This window comes from Melanerpes formicivorus, unplaced genomic scaffold (assembly GCF_026170545.1).
Source record: "Melanerpes formicivorus ecotype bairdi unplaced genomic scaffold, bMelFor1.0.p_v2 SCAF_167, whole genome shotgun sequence".
Classification (NCBI taxonomy): domain Eukaryota; kingdom Metazoa; phylum Chordata; class Aves; order Piciformes; family Picidae; genus Melanerpes; species Melanerpes formicivorus.
In genome coordinates this window covers 211,228-229,771 of record NW_027142519.1, presented here as the reverse complement: position 1 = coordinate 229,771, position 18,544 = coordinate 211,228, and the positions used below count along the sequence as shown (strand labels likewise).

At 51.9% G+C, this 18,544-nt stretch overlaps 1 protein-coding gene across 1 annotated transcript in view; it reads left to right on the top strand.

Moving 5' to 3' along the window:
* Positions 1-15,511: 15,511 nt before the first annotated feature.
* ATP12A (ATPase H+/K+ transporting non-gastric alpha2 subunit) overlaps positions 15,512-18,544 on the top strand; it is a 49,384-nt gene continuing 46,351 nt past the window's right edge. Inside the window, 1 exon segment of the mRNA XM_068169174.1 lies at positions 15,512-15,730. Coding sequence (XP_068025275.1) covers positions 15,722-15,730 — 9 coding nt within the window. The 5' untranslated portion in view covers positions 15,512-15,721.

Here is an 18,544-nt window from a genome sequence, read left to right as displayed (position 1 = left end):
AAGAAGAAAGAAGGAGGAAGGAAGAAATGGAGGAAGAACGAAAGAATGAGGAAGCAAGAAAGAGGGAGAAAGAAAGAAGAAGGAGGAAGACAGAATGAGAAATAATGAAAGGAAGGAAGAAAGGAAGAAAGGAAGGAAGGAAGGAAGGAAGGAAGGAAGGAAGGAAGGAAGGAAGGAAGGAAGGAAGGAAGGAAGGAAGGAAGGGAGGAAGGAAGGAAGGGAGGAAGGGAGGAAGGGAGGAAGGAAAGAAGGAAGGAAGGAAGGAAGGAAGGAAGGAAGGAAGGAAGGAAGGAAGGAAGGAAGGAAGGAAGGAAGGAAGGAAGGAAGGAAGGAAGGAAGGAAGGAAAGAAGGAAGGAAGGAAGGAAGGAAGGAAGGAAGGAAGGAAGGAAGGAAGGAAGGAAGGAAAAAAGAAGACATAATGAAGAAAGAAAGAAAGCAGGAGGAGGAAGAATGAGGAAGAAAGAAGGAGGAAGACAGAAAGAAGAAGGAGAAAGAGAATGAGGAGAAAAGGTGAATGAAAGAAGGAGGAGGAAGAGTGAGGCAGAAAGAAGAAGAGAGGAGAAAAGAAAGGACAAAAAATAAAGAAGAAAGCAATGAAAAAAGGAAGAAGGAAAAAGAAGGGAAGAAAGAAGAAAGGAAGAAAGAAAACTGAGTGATGTCCCAGCATCATTCTCTGCTGTGTGCTTCAGCAGGTGCCTGCCACCTTGCCTGCCCTGGGAGGAGCGGTGTCCATTCCACCTGCTTTGCAGGGGATGCACCAATGCCAAGGCAAGGTGCAGCAGCTCCTGAGAGCCAGTTCTCAGCAGGGCTTTTGCTCTCCTCTTCCACTGAGCCACTGCAGGCCGCAGCTTTCCCGATGCTTGTGAAACGCCTGAGCCTTGCTTCCTGCCTGCACATCTGCTGGGTGGGAATTGCAAACCCAGAGGTCAGCCTGTACCAGAGCAATGGTTGCTGGCTGTCAGCTCTTGTAAACCATGAGCCATCACTTTGTCAGTCTCAGCCTTCGGCTCTGCAAGCTGTGACTAAAGATCCTGACTTGCTCTGCTCGCAGCTGTTGCAAGCCGTGAGCCAGCAGCTTGGCATTCTCAGCTGAACACTCACCGCTCCTGAGCTCACAGGATCTCGTTGCCAGCTAGCAGAGCTCTGGGCTGACACAGGCAGCGGGGCAAGGGCATCACAGGCTGCAAGAGGGCGACCCACACTCAGCCAGCAAACTGACTTAGGGTTAATCACTTTCCAATAGAGGTCATCCAGATGGTAAACATCTGGCTGTGGCACTGCAGCCTTCCCAAGGAGCATTACCTTGCTGCTCGACATCTCGTCCCTTGTCTGGTCAACCCCAGTGCAATAAGCTGCTGTGCACCGCAGGGCAATCCCCAAAGCCAGGGGACAAATGTTTTCTGAAGGAGGCCTAGAAGAAAACTGGGGAGGGGCTTCTGACAGGGGAGAGCCAGGATGAGGGGCAAGGGCTTTGAGCTGGGAGAGGGCAGATTGAGACTGGAGATGAGGAAGAAATGCTTTACAGTGAGGGTGGGGAGACACTGGCACAGGTTGCCCAGGGAGGCTGTGGACTCCTTGTCTCTGGAGGTGTTCAAGGCCAGGCTGGATGAAGCCTTGAGCACCCTGGGCTGGTGGGAGGTGTCCCTGCCCATGGCAGGGGGTTGGAACTGGCTGAGGTCCCTTCCCACCCAACCCATTCTGTGATTCCATAACCTTTGCCAAATTGCACTCACTTTGTGGCCACACTAAATTAGGAGACAGCTCTTGCCCATTCAGTGTCACTGCTGACCAGGGATGGACAACACCCTTCCAGAAGCCATGCAGGGACACCTTTGCTGAGCACAGCCTGCTGTTTCTGGACAGCATCCCCCAAAACATGTGACAGACACATCTTTTACAAGGCACTCTCCCCCAAAGCTCCCTTGCCTACATTTGATAGGTGCTGTGGGGTCAGCACTTCTCTGCATTACTGACAACATCCAGCTAGGGGCTTGACAGGGCTCTGGGCTCTGAGCTAGTTGAGGATGTCCCTGCTGACTGCAGAGGAGGTTGGACTGGGTGACCTCTAGAGGTCCCTTCCAACCCAAACCATTCTGTGATTCTGTGATTCTCTGATTCTATCTATCTATGATTCTGTCTTTCAATGATTCTATAGGATAGGGTAGGATAGGATAGGATAGGATGGAATGGAATGGAGTGGAGTGGAATAGGATAGGATAGGATAGGATAGGATAGGATAGGATAGGATAGGATAGGATAGGATAGGATAGGATAGGATAGGATAGGATGGAATGGAATGGAGTGGAATGGAATAGGATAGGATAGGATAGGATAGGATAGGATAGGATAGGATGGAATGGAATGGAGTGGAATGGAATAGGATAGGATAGGATAGGATAGGATAGGATAGGATAGGATAGGATAGGATAGGATGGAATGGAATGGAATGGAGTGGAATGGAATAGGATAGGATAGGATAGGATAGGATAGGATAGGATAGGATAGGATAGGATAGGATGGAATGGAATAGAATAGGATAGAATAGGATAGGATGGAATGGAATGGAGTGGAATGGAATAGAATAGGATAGGATAGGATAGGATAGGATAGGATAGGATAGGATAGGATAGGATGGAATGGAATGGAGTGGAATGGAATGGAATAGGATAGGATAGGATAGGATAGGATAGGATAGGATGGAATGGAGTGGAATGGAATGGAATGGAATAGGATAGGATAGGATAGGATAGGATGGAATGGAGTGGAATGGAATGGAATGGAATAGGATAGGATAGGATAGGATAGGATAGGATAGGATAGGATAGGATAGATTGGAATGGAATGGAGTGGAATGGAATGGAATAGGATAGGATAGGATAGGATAGGATAGGATAGGATAGGATAGGATAGGATAGGATGGAATGGAGTGGAATGGAGTAGAATGGAATGGGATAGGATAGGATGGGATAGGATAGGATAGGATAGGATAGGATAGGATAGGATAGGATAGGATTGAATTGATCAGGTTGGAAGAGACCTTTGAGATCATCAAGTCCAACCTACCACCCAACACCACCTGATCAACTAACCCATGGCACCAAGCACCCCATCCAGTCTCCTTCTTAACACCCCCACTGATGGGGACTCCCCCACCTCCCTGGGCAGCACATCCCAATGGCCAATCTCTCTCTCTATGAAGAACTTCTTCCTAGCATCCAGCCTGAACCTCCCCTGGTGCAGCTTGAGACTGTGTCCTCTTGTTCTGTGATTCCATATGCTCAAGACTGTGTCCTCTTGTTCTGTGTCCTCTTGTTCTGTGATTCCCTGATTTTTCTCTTCCCACCTGTCCAGCTCCAGCTGCATGTAGCCTATCCTCACATCCCTCTTAACTGTCCCCTTTTTCACCCTGGCTTCAGCCTGGCTTGCCTCTGCCACCAGACAGACAGGCTGTGGTGTCTGTCAGCAGTGGGGCAAGGTGTGCTGTTGCTCTGGAGGAGACTCAGGCTGCAGACCTCAGCCAAACCTTGCCTCCACAGGTCCCAGCTGCACTCCTTTGGCTCCTTTAGCAGCAGATCAGATAACATTTTAAAAGGAAAAGTGCATTGTTTAGGCTGAGAGGAGTGGAAGCATCGAGACTGAAAGGAAGATAAGGGTTTGCAAATGCCTCTAAATGAAATCTTCCCAGACCTGGAGAAGGGATTTGCACTGGGATTGCACAGCAGCTCCCTGGCTGTGCCTTTGCCCAGCCCCAGGAGGCTGCAAAGCAGAAAGGAGGTGGATTTTCCTTACTGCTTTTATACCACATTCAATGTGAATTCAGTACTGGTTCACATTAATAGCACTGGGAGCAGGAAGATAAAGTATCAAAAAGAAGAAGAAAATCTGAGTTGCTAAGACGTGTTGATCAGTTAGAGGGCAGAGAGGCTCTGCAGAGGGACCTTGCCAGGCTGGGCAGATGGGCAGAGGCCAACAGGATGGCATTGAACAAGTCCAAGTGCCAGGGGCTGCGCTTTGGCCACAGCAACCCCAGGCAGAGCTACAGGCTGGGGGCAGAGTGGCTGAGAGCAGCCAGGCAGAGAGGGACCTGGGGGTGCTGACTGACAGCTGCCTAAACATGAGCCAGCAGTGTGCCCAGGGGGCCAAGAAGGCCAAGGGCATCCTGGCCTGCATCAGGCAGAGTGTGGCCAGCAGGAGCAGGGAAGTCCTTGTGCCCTGTGCTCAGCACTGCTGAGGCCACCCCTGGAGTCCTGTGTCCAGTTCTGGGCTCCTCAGGTCAAGGAGGACATTGAGAGACTTGAAGGTGTGCAGAGAAGGGCAAGGAGGCTGGGGAGGGGTCTGGAGCACAGCCCTGTGAGGAGAGGCTGAGGGAGCTGGGGTTGCTTAGCCTGGAGAAGAGGAGGCTCAGGGGAGACCTTCTTGCTCTCTGCAACTCCCTGAAGGGAGGTTGGAGCCAGGTGGGGGTTGGGCTCTTCTTGCAGGCACCCAGCAGCAGAACAAGAGGACACAGTCTGAAGCTGTGCCAGGGGAGGTTCAGACTGGAGGTGAGGAGAAAGTTCTTCCCAGAGGGAGTTGTTAGCCCTTGGGATGTGCTGCCCAGGGAGGTGGTGGAGTCCCTGTGCCTGGAGGTGTTCAAGAGGGGATTGGATGTGGCACTTGGAGCCATGGTTTAGTTGTCAGGAGGTGTTGGGTGACAGCTTGGACTTGATGATCTCTGAGGTCTTTTCTAACCTTATTGATTCTATGATTTCAACAGAAGAGTGTTTCTAAGTGATGTTTCCCTCCACCTCCTTCACTGGAAATCTGCAAGTTTTTTTCCAGTCTCTCTGCACTTTAGGCAGGGAGCAGCCAGCTCAGACACACCTCTGGGGCTCAGGTAACCCAGGACTGCTTCAGATCATCACTTCCAACCAGCAACCCAACCCCACCATGGCCACCAAACCATGGCCCCAAGTGCCATGGCCACAGGTTTCTGGAACACCTCCAGGCATGGGGACTCCACCACCTCCCTGGACAGCCTCTGCCAATGGCTGACAAAAAGAATCAGAGATATGTGAGAGGCAGTCCTGACTTCTTGATAATCCATGTGAAATGAGGAGTCCTTCACATTAGAAAGCAACAGAGTAGACTTGATGAACCTTGAGGTCTTTTCCAACCTTATTGATTCTATGATTCTAGGGCCCCATTGTTGCAGAAATGTAAGTGGAAACTGTAGAAACAAGGACCAGAGATGGAAGGCCAGTCCCTGCCCCCCAACCTGATGAGGTGATGTGAAGACAGAGATGAGATACTGAAATAGATGCACAGAAGATTACATTTCAGAGACCCTTGATATAGTTTGGGTTGGAAGGGTCCTCCAGGATCATCCAGTTCCAGCCCCGTGCCATGGGCAGGGACACCTCCCACCAGCCCAGGCTGCTCAAGGTCTCATCCAGCCTGGCCTTGAACACCTCCAAGGCAGGGGACAGCCACAGCCTCCCTGGGCAGCCTGTGCCAGAGTCTCCCCAGCCTCACTCTAAACAATTTCTTCATCTCCACTCTCAGTCTCCTCTCTCCCAGCTCAAAGCCATTGTTCCTCAGCCTGGCACTCCCAGCCCTTCTCCAAAGTCCCTCCCCAGCTCTCCTGGAGCCCTTCAGCTCCTGGAAGGCTGCTCTGAGGTCTCCCTGGAGCCTTCTCTTCTCCAGGCTGCACAGCCCCAACTCTCCCAGCCTGGCCCTGCAGGGGATATCTGTGCTCTCTCCTTTTGTGGATACACAGCTCAGCAGTGGCTGAGCATCACAAGGGTGAGTGGAGGCCACATCAAAAGCAAACTTTCCCTGAAGCTGGCTCCAGCTGTGGTGGCTGTGCCAAAGCCCCCAGGGATGTCAAGTCATGGTATTTATAGTCAGGCACACACTCTGCTTCACCTTTTCATATGCCAGCTTAAAAGCTGGGAATGAAGCCTCTCTCTCTCCTCCATTTCCTACTCATCTTTGATTAACAAGGAAGGAAAGGCCATAGAAAAGCAGAGCAAAGCACCTTCCCATGACCTCTGCACAGTGCTGTGCAAGGCAGAGTGTGCAATTCCCTGCCCAGGGGAAGACTGTAGGCACTCAGACAAGGAGTGGTTTGCAGCCAGTGCCTAAATTACCAGTGTCAAAATCCTGCCTGAGCCTTTGTTTCCATTTGCCTGCTGAGAGCTCTCTGCATGTGCTTGGTCCAGCACTTGTGGCCTGTGAATTACAGCTTAGCATCTCTGGGTTAAATTAAGGGGGGGTGGAGGGAAAAGGATAAAGACTTAGCACTAGCTTTTCCCCTTGGCTCAAAGGGGATTTGCTCCTCTCCACTGAGGAAGGAAACGAGGGGTTCAAGAGGGGATTGGATGTGGCTCTTGGTGCCATGGTCTATTCATGAGGTCTGTGGTGCCAGGTTGGGCTTGGTGATCTTTGAGGTCTCTTCCAACCTTGGTGATTCTGTGAGACTGTGAAAACTCCCCTACTTGTGCTAATAAATAGACCCAGAAGGCATTCTCAGCCCCTTCTGCCTCTCTTCACTAACGGGCTGGGGAGGGGCTGTTTCCAAGGTGGTGTTAGAATCATAGAATCACTCAGGGTTGGAAGGGACCACAAGGATCAGCCAGTCCCAACCCCCCTGCCATGGGCAGGGACACCCCACACTAGATCAGCCTGGCCACAGCCTCAGCCAGCCTGGCTGCAAACACCTCCAGGGCTGGGGCCTCAACCACCTCCCTGCACAACCCATTCCAGGGCTTCACCACTCTCATGGGGAAGAACTTCCTCCTCCCCTCCAGCCTCAATCTCCCCACCTCCAGCTTCATTCCATTCCCCCTAGTCCTAGCACTGCCTGAGATCCTGAGCAGTCCCTCCCCAGCCTTCTTGGAGCCCCCTGCAGATCCTGGAAGGCCACAATGAGGTCACCTGGGAGCCTTCTCTTCTCCAGACTGAACAGCCCCAACTCCTTCAGTCTGTCCTCACAGCAGAGCAGCTCCAGCCCTCTGCTCATCCTCCTGGCCCTGCTCAGGACACCTTCCAGCACTTCCATATCCCTCTTATAATAGGGGCTCCAGGACTGGAATGAGGAGCAATGGTTTGAAGCTGGAGCAGGGGAGATTTAGGTTGGACATCAGGAGGAAGTTCTGCACCGTGAGGGTGGTGAAACACTGAAACAGGTTGCCCAGAGCAGTGATCAAGGCCCCATCCCTGGAGACACTCAAGGTTAAGCTTGATGTGGCCCTCAGCAACCTGCTCTAGTTGGAGATGTCCCTGCTGAGTGCAGGGGAATTGGACAAGATGACCTTCAAGGGTCCATTCCAACCCCAGGATTTTAGGCTGCCTGCAAAGCCTTGCTTCCAAGACTGCTCCAAGCCAAGGGAATGACAGAGCTGTTGTGCATACCTGCCAGAACAAGCCCAGCTCATCTGCAGGTCTATCCTGCTCTGGAAAGGTGATTTCAGCACCATTAAACTATCACCCGAAGTTCAGGTTCTATCTTTAGCCTCAAAGGAATCGAACCCCAGCACCACAACACTTCTGTCGCTGGAGGCAAGGCTCTGCTGGGACAGCAGGACAGCCACAGGCTCTGCTCCCTGCAGTGTGAGCAGAGAACAGCCAAGGAAGCAGCAGGCACAGAGGCTCTGCGCTCCCTCTGCCGGCTTGCCTGCAGGAAAGGCAGCAAAGCCTGGTGGCAGAGGAGCTCAGGAGAGATCCAGCACCCACCCCTGCGCCTCCAGGGACTTGTGGAGCTGCAGGCTGTCGGGTTTGCTGCTGAGGGCCCTGCTGCATGCCAGAGAGCAGGGACAGAAATCACACAGCAAGGGGCAGCAGGCAGACGGCAGGCAAACGCATCAGGTTCTCCTTCTCATGCCAAAAGCCCTCTCAAACATTAAGACCTTTGCTTCCCCCCCCCCCGGATGTGTTTGAGAGCAGGAGCAGAGGTATCAGCAACCTGACTGCAAGTTAGGCAATGTCCTCCCTGTGTGTTGAGTCACAGCAAAGCCTTCTCCTGCTGCCTTGTAGAGGATCAAAATGTGCCAGTCCTGCTGAAGCTGTGTGAGAAACATCACCCTTCAGAAGGGACATAGCTAGGCTGATGTTTGCAAACCAGAACAACACTTAACTCACTTCACCCCCTAAGCAGGGCTCAGCCATGGCTGTTGAGACACACACAGGAGACACACGTGATGATTGCAGCTCCCTGGCACAGACCCAAGCGTACTCCCCTCTCTGCAAGCCAGGTCTTGCCACAGCAGGGCACAAGTGCTTCACTGGCAGCATTCAGCTGTGTGCAAGCACTTGGCCAGAGCTGCAGGTCAGGCTCTCATGAGGGCTCTGTTTCTTGTGCCTTTTCAGCAGGGGCAAATGATAAAACACAAGGCCAGTGGCAAATGATTACTGTTAACAAGGAGCATAGAATCCTAGAGTGATAGCACTGGGAGGGACCTTAGACATCATCCAGTTCCAACCCCCTTGCCATAGGCAGAGACACCTCCTACTAGACCAGGCTGCTCAAAGCCTTATCCAGACTGATCTTAAACACTTCCAGGTATGAAGTGTCCACAACCTCTCTGGGCAACCCAGTCCAGTGTCTCACCACCCTCATAGTAAAGAACTTCCTCCTAATGTCTAATCTAAATCTGCCCTGCTCTACTTTCAGTCCATTGTCCCTTGTCCTGTCACCACCTACCCTTATAAATAGTCTCTCTCCTTTCTCCTGCAGCTTCTCTGTAGGCCCTCTATAGGAAAGGATTAATGGATAAAGGAGAATGGATAAAGGAGAATGAATAAAGCTTCAAGGCCAGTTTGGGTGAGGCTTTGAGCAGCCAAGTCTAGTTCAGAGGCATCCCTGCCCATGGTGGGGAGGTTGGACCTCTGAGGTCCCTTCCAACCTAAGCCATTCTGTGAGAATGGATAGAGGAGAATGGATGAAGGAGGATGGTTGAAGGAGGATGGTTAAATGAGGATGGATAAAGGAGGATGGACAAAAGAGGATGGATAAAAGAGGATGGAATAAAGAGGATGGGTAAAGGAGAATGGATAAAGCAGGATGGATAAAGGAGGATGGACAAGAGAGGATGGAATAAAGAGGATGGGTAAAGGAGAATGGATAAAGGAGGATGGATAAAGGAGGATGGACAAAAGAGGATGGATAAAAGAGGATGGAATAAAGAGGATGGGTAAAGGAGAATGGATAAAGCAGGATGGATAAAGGAGGATGGACAAGAGAGGATGGATAAAGGAGGATGGACAAAAGAGGATGGATAAAGGAGGATGGATAAAGGAGGATGGATAAAAGAGGATGGATAAAGGAGGATGGATAAAAGGATGGATAAAGGAGGATGGATAAAGGAGGATGGAGAAAAGAGGATGGATAAAAGGATGGATAAAGGAGGATGGATAAAAGAGGATGGACAAAAGAGGATGGATAAGAGGATGGATAAAGGAGGATGGATAAAGGAGGATGGACAAAAGAGGATGGATAAAGGAGGATGGATAAAGGAGGATGGAGAAAAGAGGATGGATAAAAGGATGGATAAAGGAGGATGGATAAAAGAGGATGGATAAAAGAGGATGGATAAAGGAGGATGGATAAAAGGATGGATAGAGGAGGATGGATAAAGGAGGATGGAGAAAAGAGGATGGATAAAGGAGAATGGAGAAAAGAGGATGGATAAAAGGATGGATAAAGGAGGATGGATAGAGGAGGATGGATAAAATAGGATGGATAAAGGAGAATGGATAAAGGAGGATGGATAAAATAGGATGGATAAAGGAGGATGGATAAAAGAGGATGGATAAAAGAGGATGGATAAGAGGATGGATAAAGGAGGATGGAGAAAAGAGGATGGATAAAAGGATGGATAAGAGGATGGATAAAGGAGGATGGAGAAAAGAGGATGGATAAAAGGATGGATAAAGGAGAATGGATAAAGGAGGATGGATAAAGGAGGGTGGATAAAAGAGGAAGCCCCGCAGCAGTGGGATATTTTCCTGTTGATCCATAGTCAGCTGGTGCACACTGAACAAGAGATTTGGGCATTTTTCACAGCACTTCTCACTTCCACTTTGCACCTCACGGGGAAACGATCCCCTCAGCAGGCAGAACCAACGACATTTCCACCCCAGAACATTTTCTAACCATCAGTTCTGCACTCGGGGGGCTGGCAGCTCAAGACAAGTGGCTTGTCAGCAGCAGCCCTAGCTCTGTGCTCTGTAAATACTCTGCTGTGGGGCTATCCACAGGGGCTCTCCCAGTGTAATTCATTTGCTACGCAGCCCAGAAGATGGACGTCTGGCTGCAAAGGCTGCATCCAGAGCAGGGCTGCACCCAGCCCTTTGCAGCCAAACTTTGTGGCCTGGCTGATTTGCATTTCTAACGTCTGCCCCCAGGCAGAAGCAGTCATCATTTGTAGAAGACAGATGCAAAACCTGCCCAAATGGCCCAGATAATGTTCAACAATCACAAAGCATTGCTGAAAACAACACTCAGGGGTTGTTGTTACAAATGAGTGCACAGGAGGAGAGAGTCACACACCTCTTTGTTTCCCCCCAGCCAGCTGCCTTCGAAGTCTTCAGCTCCCAGAGAAGAAAGCAAAGCATCCTGGCCCTGTTGCCACACTTTGTACCCCACTCTTGACCAACAGAATCGGTCCTGCACTCCTGAAAGGCATTTCTCTAGCTCTAAATCCATTCTCCCTTTCACAGATCTCCTCTCTTCCAGCCTCAGCAGTCTAGTCTGATGTCAGATACACTCATTTGTAATCACAGACTGGTTTAGGTTGGAAGGGACATTAAGGATCATCCAGTCCCAGCCCCCTGCCATGGGCAGGGACACCTCCCACCAGCCCAGGCTGCTCAAAGCCTCATCCAGCCTGGCCTTGAACACCTCCAGGCAGGGGACAGCCACAGCCTCCCTGGGCAACCTGTGCCAGGCTCTCCCCAGCCTCACTCTAAACAATTTCTGCCCCATCTCCAGTCTCAGTCTCCCCTCTCCCAGCTCAAAGCCATTGTTCCTCAGCCTGGCACTCCCATTCCCTGTCCAAAGTCCCTCCCTAGCTCTCCTGTAGCCCCTTCAGCTACTGGAAGGCTGCTCTAAGATCTTCCTGAAGCATTCTCTTCTCCAGGATGATCAGACCCCACTTTTTCAGCCTGTCCCCACAGGGGAGGTTCTCAGCCCCCTGATCATCTTTGTGGCCTCCTCTGGAACCCCTCCAACAGTTCCACGTCCTTCTTGTGTTGGGGGCACCAGATCTGGTCTTGATTAACTTGCTCTAGTATCTGGTCCAGCAACACAGGACAATCTTTGGTTGGACCTGATGACCTTGGAGGTCTCTTCCAACCTGGCTGATTCTGTGATTCTGGGCAGCAAAAGCACAGGCAGATTGAGTCTGGATACAGTCAATCTATCACTGCTTCTGCACCTGGCACACCTTGTGAGAGGGGAGAGCTTATTGCTGTCTCCAACTACCTGAAGGGAGGTGGTAGCCAGGTGGGGGTTGAGCTCTTCTCCCAGGCAAGCAGCACCAAAAGAAGAGGACACGGTCTCAGGCTGTGCCAGGGGAGGTTCAGGTTGGATGTTAGGAAGAAGTTCTCCATAGAAAGAGAGATTGGCCATTGGGATGTGCTGCCCAGGGAGGTGGTGGAGTCACCATCAGTGGAGGTGTTCAGGAAGAGCCTGGATGAGGCCCTTGGTGCCATGGTTTAGTTGGTCAGATGGTGCTGGGTGAGAGGTTGGACTTGATGATCTCAAAGGTCTTTTCCAACCTGGTTTCTCCTCTCCTCTCTTCTCCTCTCCTCTCCTCTCCTCTCCTCTCCTCTCCTCTCCTCTCCTCTCCTCTCCTCTCCTCTCCTCTCCTCTCCTCTCCTCTCCTCTCCTCTCCTCTCCTCTCCTCGAGTCTCCTCTCCTCGAGTCTCCTCTCCTCTCCTCTCCTCTCCTCTCCTCTCCTCTCCTCTCCTCTCCTCTCCTCTCCTCTCCTCTCCTCTCCTCTCCTCTCCTCTCCTCTCCTCTCCTCTCCTCTCCTCTCCTCTCCTCTCCTCTCCTCTCCTCTCCTCTCCTCTCCTCTCCTCTCCTCTCCTCTCCTCTCCTCTCCTCTCCTCTCCTCTCCTCTCCTCTCCTCGAGTCTCCTCTCCTCGAGTCTCCTCTCCTCTCCTCTCCTCGAGTCTCCTCTCCTCGAGTCTCCTCTCCTCGAGTCTCCTCTCCTCTCCTCTCCTCGAGTCTCCTCTCCTCGAGTCTCCTCTCCTCTCCTTCCCAAACCTTCCCTTCCCTGTCCAACCCTTATACAGATGTGAAAAGGTTAAGATTCCAGCCCCAGGACACAATCCAGTCCTCAGTACAACAGATCAGAAACTGAACAAGAAGGAAACCTTTCCAGGTAGCCTTCTGCACCTTGCAGAATGTTCCCAGATTAAAGAATGCCATGGAGAAAGAACAATGCTCACAAAGTGAGGAGTGGAAACTGCTTGGCTGGGGAAGGGTCTGGAGAAGAGGGCTGGGGAGGAGCAGCTGAGGGAGCTGGGGGTGGTGAGGCTGGAGGAGAGGAGGCTGAGGGAGACCTCCTTGCTCTCTGCAGCTCCCTGCAAAGAGGCTGGAGCCAGGTGGGGGTTGGGCTCTGCTCCCCAGTCTCAGGTGAGAGAATGAGAGGCAATGGCCTGAAATTGTGCCAGGGGAGGGTTAGGTTGGAGATGAGGAAGAATTTCTTTGCTGCCAGAGTGGTCAGGGATTGGCAGAGGCTGCCCAGGGAGGTGGTGGAGTCCCCATGCCTGGAGGTGTTCAGGAACCCTGTGGCCATGGCACTTGGGGCCAGGGTTTGGTGGCCATGGTGGGGTTGGGTTGCTGGTTGGCCTGGATGATCTTGGAGGCCTTTTCCAACTGAAATCACTCTATGAGATTATGTTTCCTGGTTGTCTGCCCTGCACTAACACCTTGTTCCTAGGGCTGGAAACAGCCAGCATTAGTTATCTCCCTTTGCATGCTGTATCTCACCACAACCTGAGTCATCACCTGCTGGTGCCTGTGGTACCTCACAGCAGCCCAGGTGATGCAATTTCAGCTTTATGAATTATATGATGCAAAAGACCAACCCCTGGATCACTGAGGCCAGGTCTGACAGACAGAGGCCACTTCTGCCAGCCAGTCTTACCCCCCAAAATACTCTTCAAGTAGTCAAGTCAAAAATGAACCCTCTGTCAACAGATTTGAGGAAGTTCTTTACAGGGAGGGTTGTGACATCCTGGAACAGGTTGCCCAGAGACATGGTGGAGGCTCCATCCCTGGAGGCACTAAAGGTCAGTCTTGATGAGGTGATCCTCCCCCTCTACTCAGCCCTGGTGAGACCCCACCTGGAGTACTGTGTCCAGTTCTGGAGCCCCTATTACAAGAGGGATGTGGAGTTGCTGGAAGGTGTCCAGAGCAGGGCCAGGAGGATGAGCAGAGGGCTGGAGCACCTCTCCTATGAGGACAGACTGAAGGAGTTGGGGCTGTTCAGGCTGGAGAAGAGAAGGCTCCCAGGTGACCTCATTGTGGCCTTCCAGGATCTGAAGGGGGCTACAGGAAGGCTGGGGAGGGACTGCTCAGGATCTCAGGTAGTGATAGGACTAGGGGGAATGGAATGAAGCTGGAGGTGGGGAGATTCAGGCTAGATGTGAGGAGAAGGTTCTTCACCATGAGAGTGGTGAAGCCCTGGAATGGGTTGTGCAGGGAGGTGGTTGAGGCCCCGTCCCTGGGGGTGTTTAAGGCCAGGCTGGATGAGGCTCTGGACAGTCTGATCTAGGGTAGGGTGTCCCTGCCCATGGCAGGGGTTTGGAACTGGCTGATCCTTGTGGTCCCTTCCAACCCTGAATGAAACTATGAAACTATGATGGAACTCTGAGCACCCTGCTCTAGTTGGAGGTGTCCCTGCTGAGTGCAGTGGGGTTGGACAAGATGACCTTGGAGGTTTCCTTGCAAGCCAACTCCACTCTGTGATTCTGTGATACTTGACTTAGTTCCTCTTCAGCAGAATTTCTGAGGTGAAGAGGATGTTTACTTTCAAGTGATGACACACACCAAAGCTGCCATAAATTTCATTACTGCTAATGTTTGGAAGCTGATAACTGCTCAGGTAAGTGCTCGTGCTGAGAATGCACCAGGAAGTGCTCCTTGCAGGTAGGCATGAAGGGTAGAAAGATAATGAATGCCATATACCAATTCAAAGTAAAGTCCAAGCTAAGGGGGTGAAGGAGCACTGCTCCACCAAATCCCTATTGGTACCCAGAACAGGGCAGGGGGATGACTTTCTTGGACCCTGGGCAGTTACACATGAAGAGAGGCAAGTCAAAGTGTGCACAGACTCCCTGTAGCCCACTGTGCATGGCCACAGCAGCTGGGGACCACAAGGGGAGTCATAGAATCACAGCATCACAGAACTGGCAGGGTTGGAAGAGACCTCAAGGCTCAGCCAGTTCCAACCTCCCCTGCCATGGGCAGGGACACCTCACACCACAGCAGGTTGCTCACAGCCACCTCCAGCCTGGCTGCAAACACCTCCAGGCAGGAGGCTTCCACCACCTCCCTGGGCAGCCTGGGCCAGGCTCTCACCACCCTCATGGGCAACAACTTCTTCCTTATGTCTAATCTAACTCTACCCTCCTCTAGCTTAGATCCATCCCCCCCCAGTCCTATCCCTCCCTGACACCTTCAAAAGTCCCTCCCCAGCTTTCCTGGAGCCCCTTGCAGATCTCAATCTCCCCTCTTCTTCTTCTGCTCCAGCCCCCCCCACTCCTATCCCTCCCTCACACCCTCCAAAGTCCCTCCCCAGCTTGCTTGCAGCCCCCTGCAGCTCCTGGAAGGCCACCAGAAGGTCTCCTGGGAGCCTTCTCCTCTGCAGCCTGCACAAGCCCAACTCTCTCAGGCTGTCTGCAGAGCAGAGCAGCTCCAGCCCTCTGCTCCTCCTCCTGGCCCTGCTCTGGACACCTTCCAGCCCCTCCAGAGCCTTCCTGGCACAGAGGCTCCAGAGCTGGCCCCAGAGCTGCAGCTGTGGTCTCAGCAGAGTGGAGCAGAGGGGCAGAATCCCCTCCCTGGCCCTGCTGGCCACACTTCTCTTGCTGCAGCCCAGGATGGGATTTGCTCTCTGGGCTGCCAGTGCTCCCTGGTTTACACAGACAAGTTTTTCAGCTGGTTTCCACAGAAAAGGAGCAACCTACCAGAGAGCTCTGGTGTTCTGGGAAAGCCTCTAACAGAGGTAGGTCTGCTTGGAGCCTTCTCTTCTCCAGACTGAATAGTCCAGTGCTGGAAAGCCTCTGAAGGAAACTTTGCTTCTAGCAAGCTGAATAATCCACCTGCTCCCTAGCTGTGAGCAAACACTACAAAGGACTAATTAGAAACTATCTGACCTGAAACCCACATGCCCATTACTGTGGTATTTTTCCACCTACTACAGGTGAAACAGAAGATGGGCTGGACCTGGAAGGGGAGGGGTGGAGTGCCAGCACAAGATGCTGATTTATAAAGCAGCAGCAAGCAGAGCTCTTTCTCCACAGGCTCTGGACACCCAACCCGTCCTGCCTGGAGGATGCCGAAGTGCAAGCAGCATTCCAGCTAACCTCTGCTTGCCAGCTGAGGGGGGAACTGCAGCTTCTGGTTGGACTGCACCACTGCCCTGAGCCACTTCATTCTCCCCTTGGGCTGTGGCTTGTCCTCCAGAGGCTTGAGCTTGGCTGTTTGACTCCCTCAGGAATAAACCCAGCAAGATGGTGAGGGTGAGTACAGCGTTCACAGAGCTGCTCTGCTGCTTCTGTGCTGCTTCTTTGGCCCCATGGAGTGGTGGGGGGTTGGAAGGGACCTCCAGAGATCAGTGAGGCAGGATGACCCCAGGGCAAATCACACAGCAACACATCCAGGTGGGTTTGGAAAGCCTCCAGGGAAGGGTCTTTGAGGTCTTTTCCAACCATATTAATTCTATGGCTCTGTGACCCTATGGCTCTGTGACCCTATGGCTCTGTGATCCTATTGCTCTGTGATTCTATGGCTCTATGATCCTATGGCTCTGTGATTCCATGGCTCTGTGATTCCATGGCTCTGTGATCCTATGGCTCTGTGATCCTATGGCTCTATGATTCTATAGCTCTATGATTCTATATCTCTATGACCCTATAGCTCCATGATTCTATAGCTCTATGATCCTATGCCTCTATGATCCTATGGCTCTGTGATTCTATGGCTCTGTGATCCTATGGCTCTGTGATCCCATGGCTCTATGATCCCATGGCTCTATGATTCCATGGCACTGTGATCCTATGGCTCTATGATCCTATGGCTCTGTGATTCTATGGCTCTGTGATTCTATGGCTCCATGATCCCATGGCCCTATGATCCTGTAGCTCTATGATCCTATGGCTCTATGATTCTATGATAAGGAGACTCCACAACCTCTCTGGGCAGCCTGCTCCAGGGCTCCAGCACCCTCACAGCAAAGAAGTTCCTCCCCAGGCTGAGGTGGAACTTCCTGGGCTCCAGGAGAAGCATTAGTTTGAAGTTTGAATATAAATATGAGCACTTTGAAGAGGAGCTAAGGGTTAAAAATGGAGCTAACACTGGGCACTGTTGGGCATCCAGTGCCATGACTGAGACACTGGAGAGGGGCATGCCCTTCTGATCCTACAAAGAGAAGAGCTCAGAATGGATGGGGAAGAATTCTAGGGCTTGGTTGGTTCCCTGCTCAGCAGTTTCCGTCTGCAGATGCCCAAAGCTGAGATGTGATGAAAGCTTGGAAGGTTAGAGAGAGAGCAGTGATCAATAGATGCTACCAGCTCCATTAGCTTCATTCTTCTCCTCCATCTGCTAACCTCTCACCACAGTTAGCTGCTTGCTTTCTCTCCTGGGCTCTCTGCTTGAGGGGGATTTGACAAGCTGAACAGATTGTTTTTGAGTGGGATAGTTCAAGAGAGGAGGAGGAGGAAGGGGAGGGGGAGGAGGAGGAGGAAGAAGGTGAAATGAAAACCCAAATCCCAATAGATAAAACCAGATTGTGAATCTTTGGCCAAAACCCATCCTGCACAAGCCTTGGGAGCTCATCAAGCAAATCCAAGGGCTTCAGGAGAAGGATTGCAGACCTTTAACTCCCCAGACAACTCAGCAGCTCTTAGCTTTTCCTGTCCTCAAGAAACAACACCAAGACTTCACCATTTCCCTAACTGAAGGGCAGCTGAGGGTAGGATGCCACTTTTTAGCTCAAACCAGTATTAAGTATGAAGATGTCCCAAGCCTTTTTTCCCCCTCCCTTATTGCTTCCATTCCCTGAGCTCTCTGCTTTACTCTGTATGTAATTAAGCTCTGCACTCTCACCTCCTCCGAAACACTACCTCTGCAGGAGTCCAAACACCCTGCAGAGTGTGGATGCAGTCACAGAACCATAGAACTGTCAGGGTTGGAAGGGACCTCAAGGCTCAGCCAGTCCCAGCCCCCCTGCCATGGGCAGGGACACCTCACACCACAGCAGGTTGCTCACAGCCACCTCCAGCCTGGCTGCAAACACCTCCAGGCAGGAGGCTTCCACCACCTCCCTGGGCAGCCTGGGCCAGGCTCTCACCACCCTCCTGGGCAACAACTTCTTCCTCACAGCCAATCTCAATCTCCCCACTTCTACTTCTGCTCCATCCCCCCCACTCCTATCCCTCCCTCACACCTTCAAAAGTCCCTCCCCAGCTTTCTTGGAGCCCCCTGCAGATCCTGGAAGGCCACCAGAAGGTCTCCTGGGAGCCTTCTCCAGACTGCACAGCCCTGGCAACCTGTGCCAGTCTCTCACCACCCTCATGGGGAACAACACCTTCCTCACATCCAATCTCAACCTCCCCACTTCTAGTTTTATTTGTCATCAGACAGCAGCAGCTGAGGAGCTCAGCTCTCCCACCACCTGCAGATGAGACCCACTCTGACTCTCATGAAGCTCTGATGCTCCATCTCTAAGTGTAAGAAGTCAATAAGGAAGCCTCTGAAATGGGGTCAACCAATGTTTCTCCCAAGGCCTGGCATGTAGATCCCAAGATAATTAGGATCTGGAATGTTATGATTAGGGAAGGGACCAAATTAGCAACACAGGAAGTTTGCCCTTCAGACCTCAGTATGAAGTCAGGGTTAGGAAACAGCACAACCCCCAAGTTACCAATCAAAGCCAAAACCTTGCCAGTGGTTTGGCAGCTTCCCTGGGTTAACAGTTTGCTGTGCTCAGTGCTGGGCTGGCAAACAGGAGTGAAGAGGCTGCTACCTCCCTGCAGGTTCTGGGCTCTGGGAAAAGCAGCAGACTTGCTTCTCCTTGGCTGCCAGGATGGTGCTTTGCCTCCATTCCCAGGGTCAGGGGGGGAAGGGAAATGTGTGCATGTGTGGTGGGTTAAAAGCACCACGGCATGGAAACTTTGACTGAAAGGAAAAAGAAAAGTAAGTATTGAAGTCTGGAATTGCAGGAAGGATCTGGAGGTGTCCAGGGAAGGGCCAGGAGGAGGAGCAGAGGGCTGGAGCTGCTCTGCTCTGCAGACAGCCTGAGAGAGTTGGGCTTGTGCTGGCTGCAGAGGAGAAGG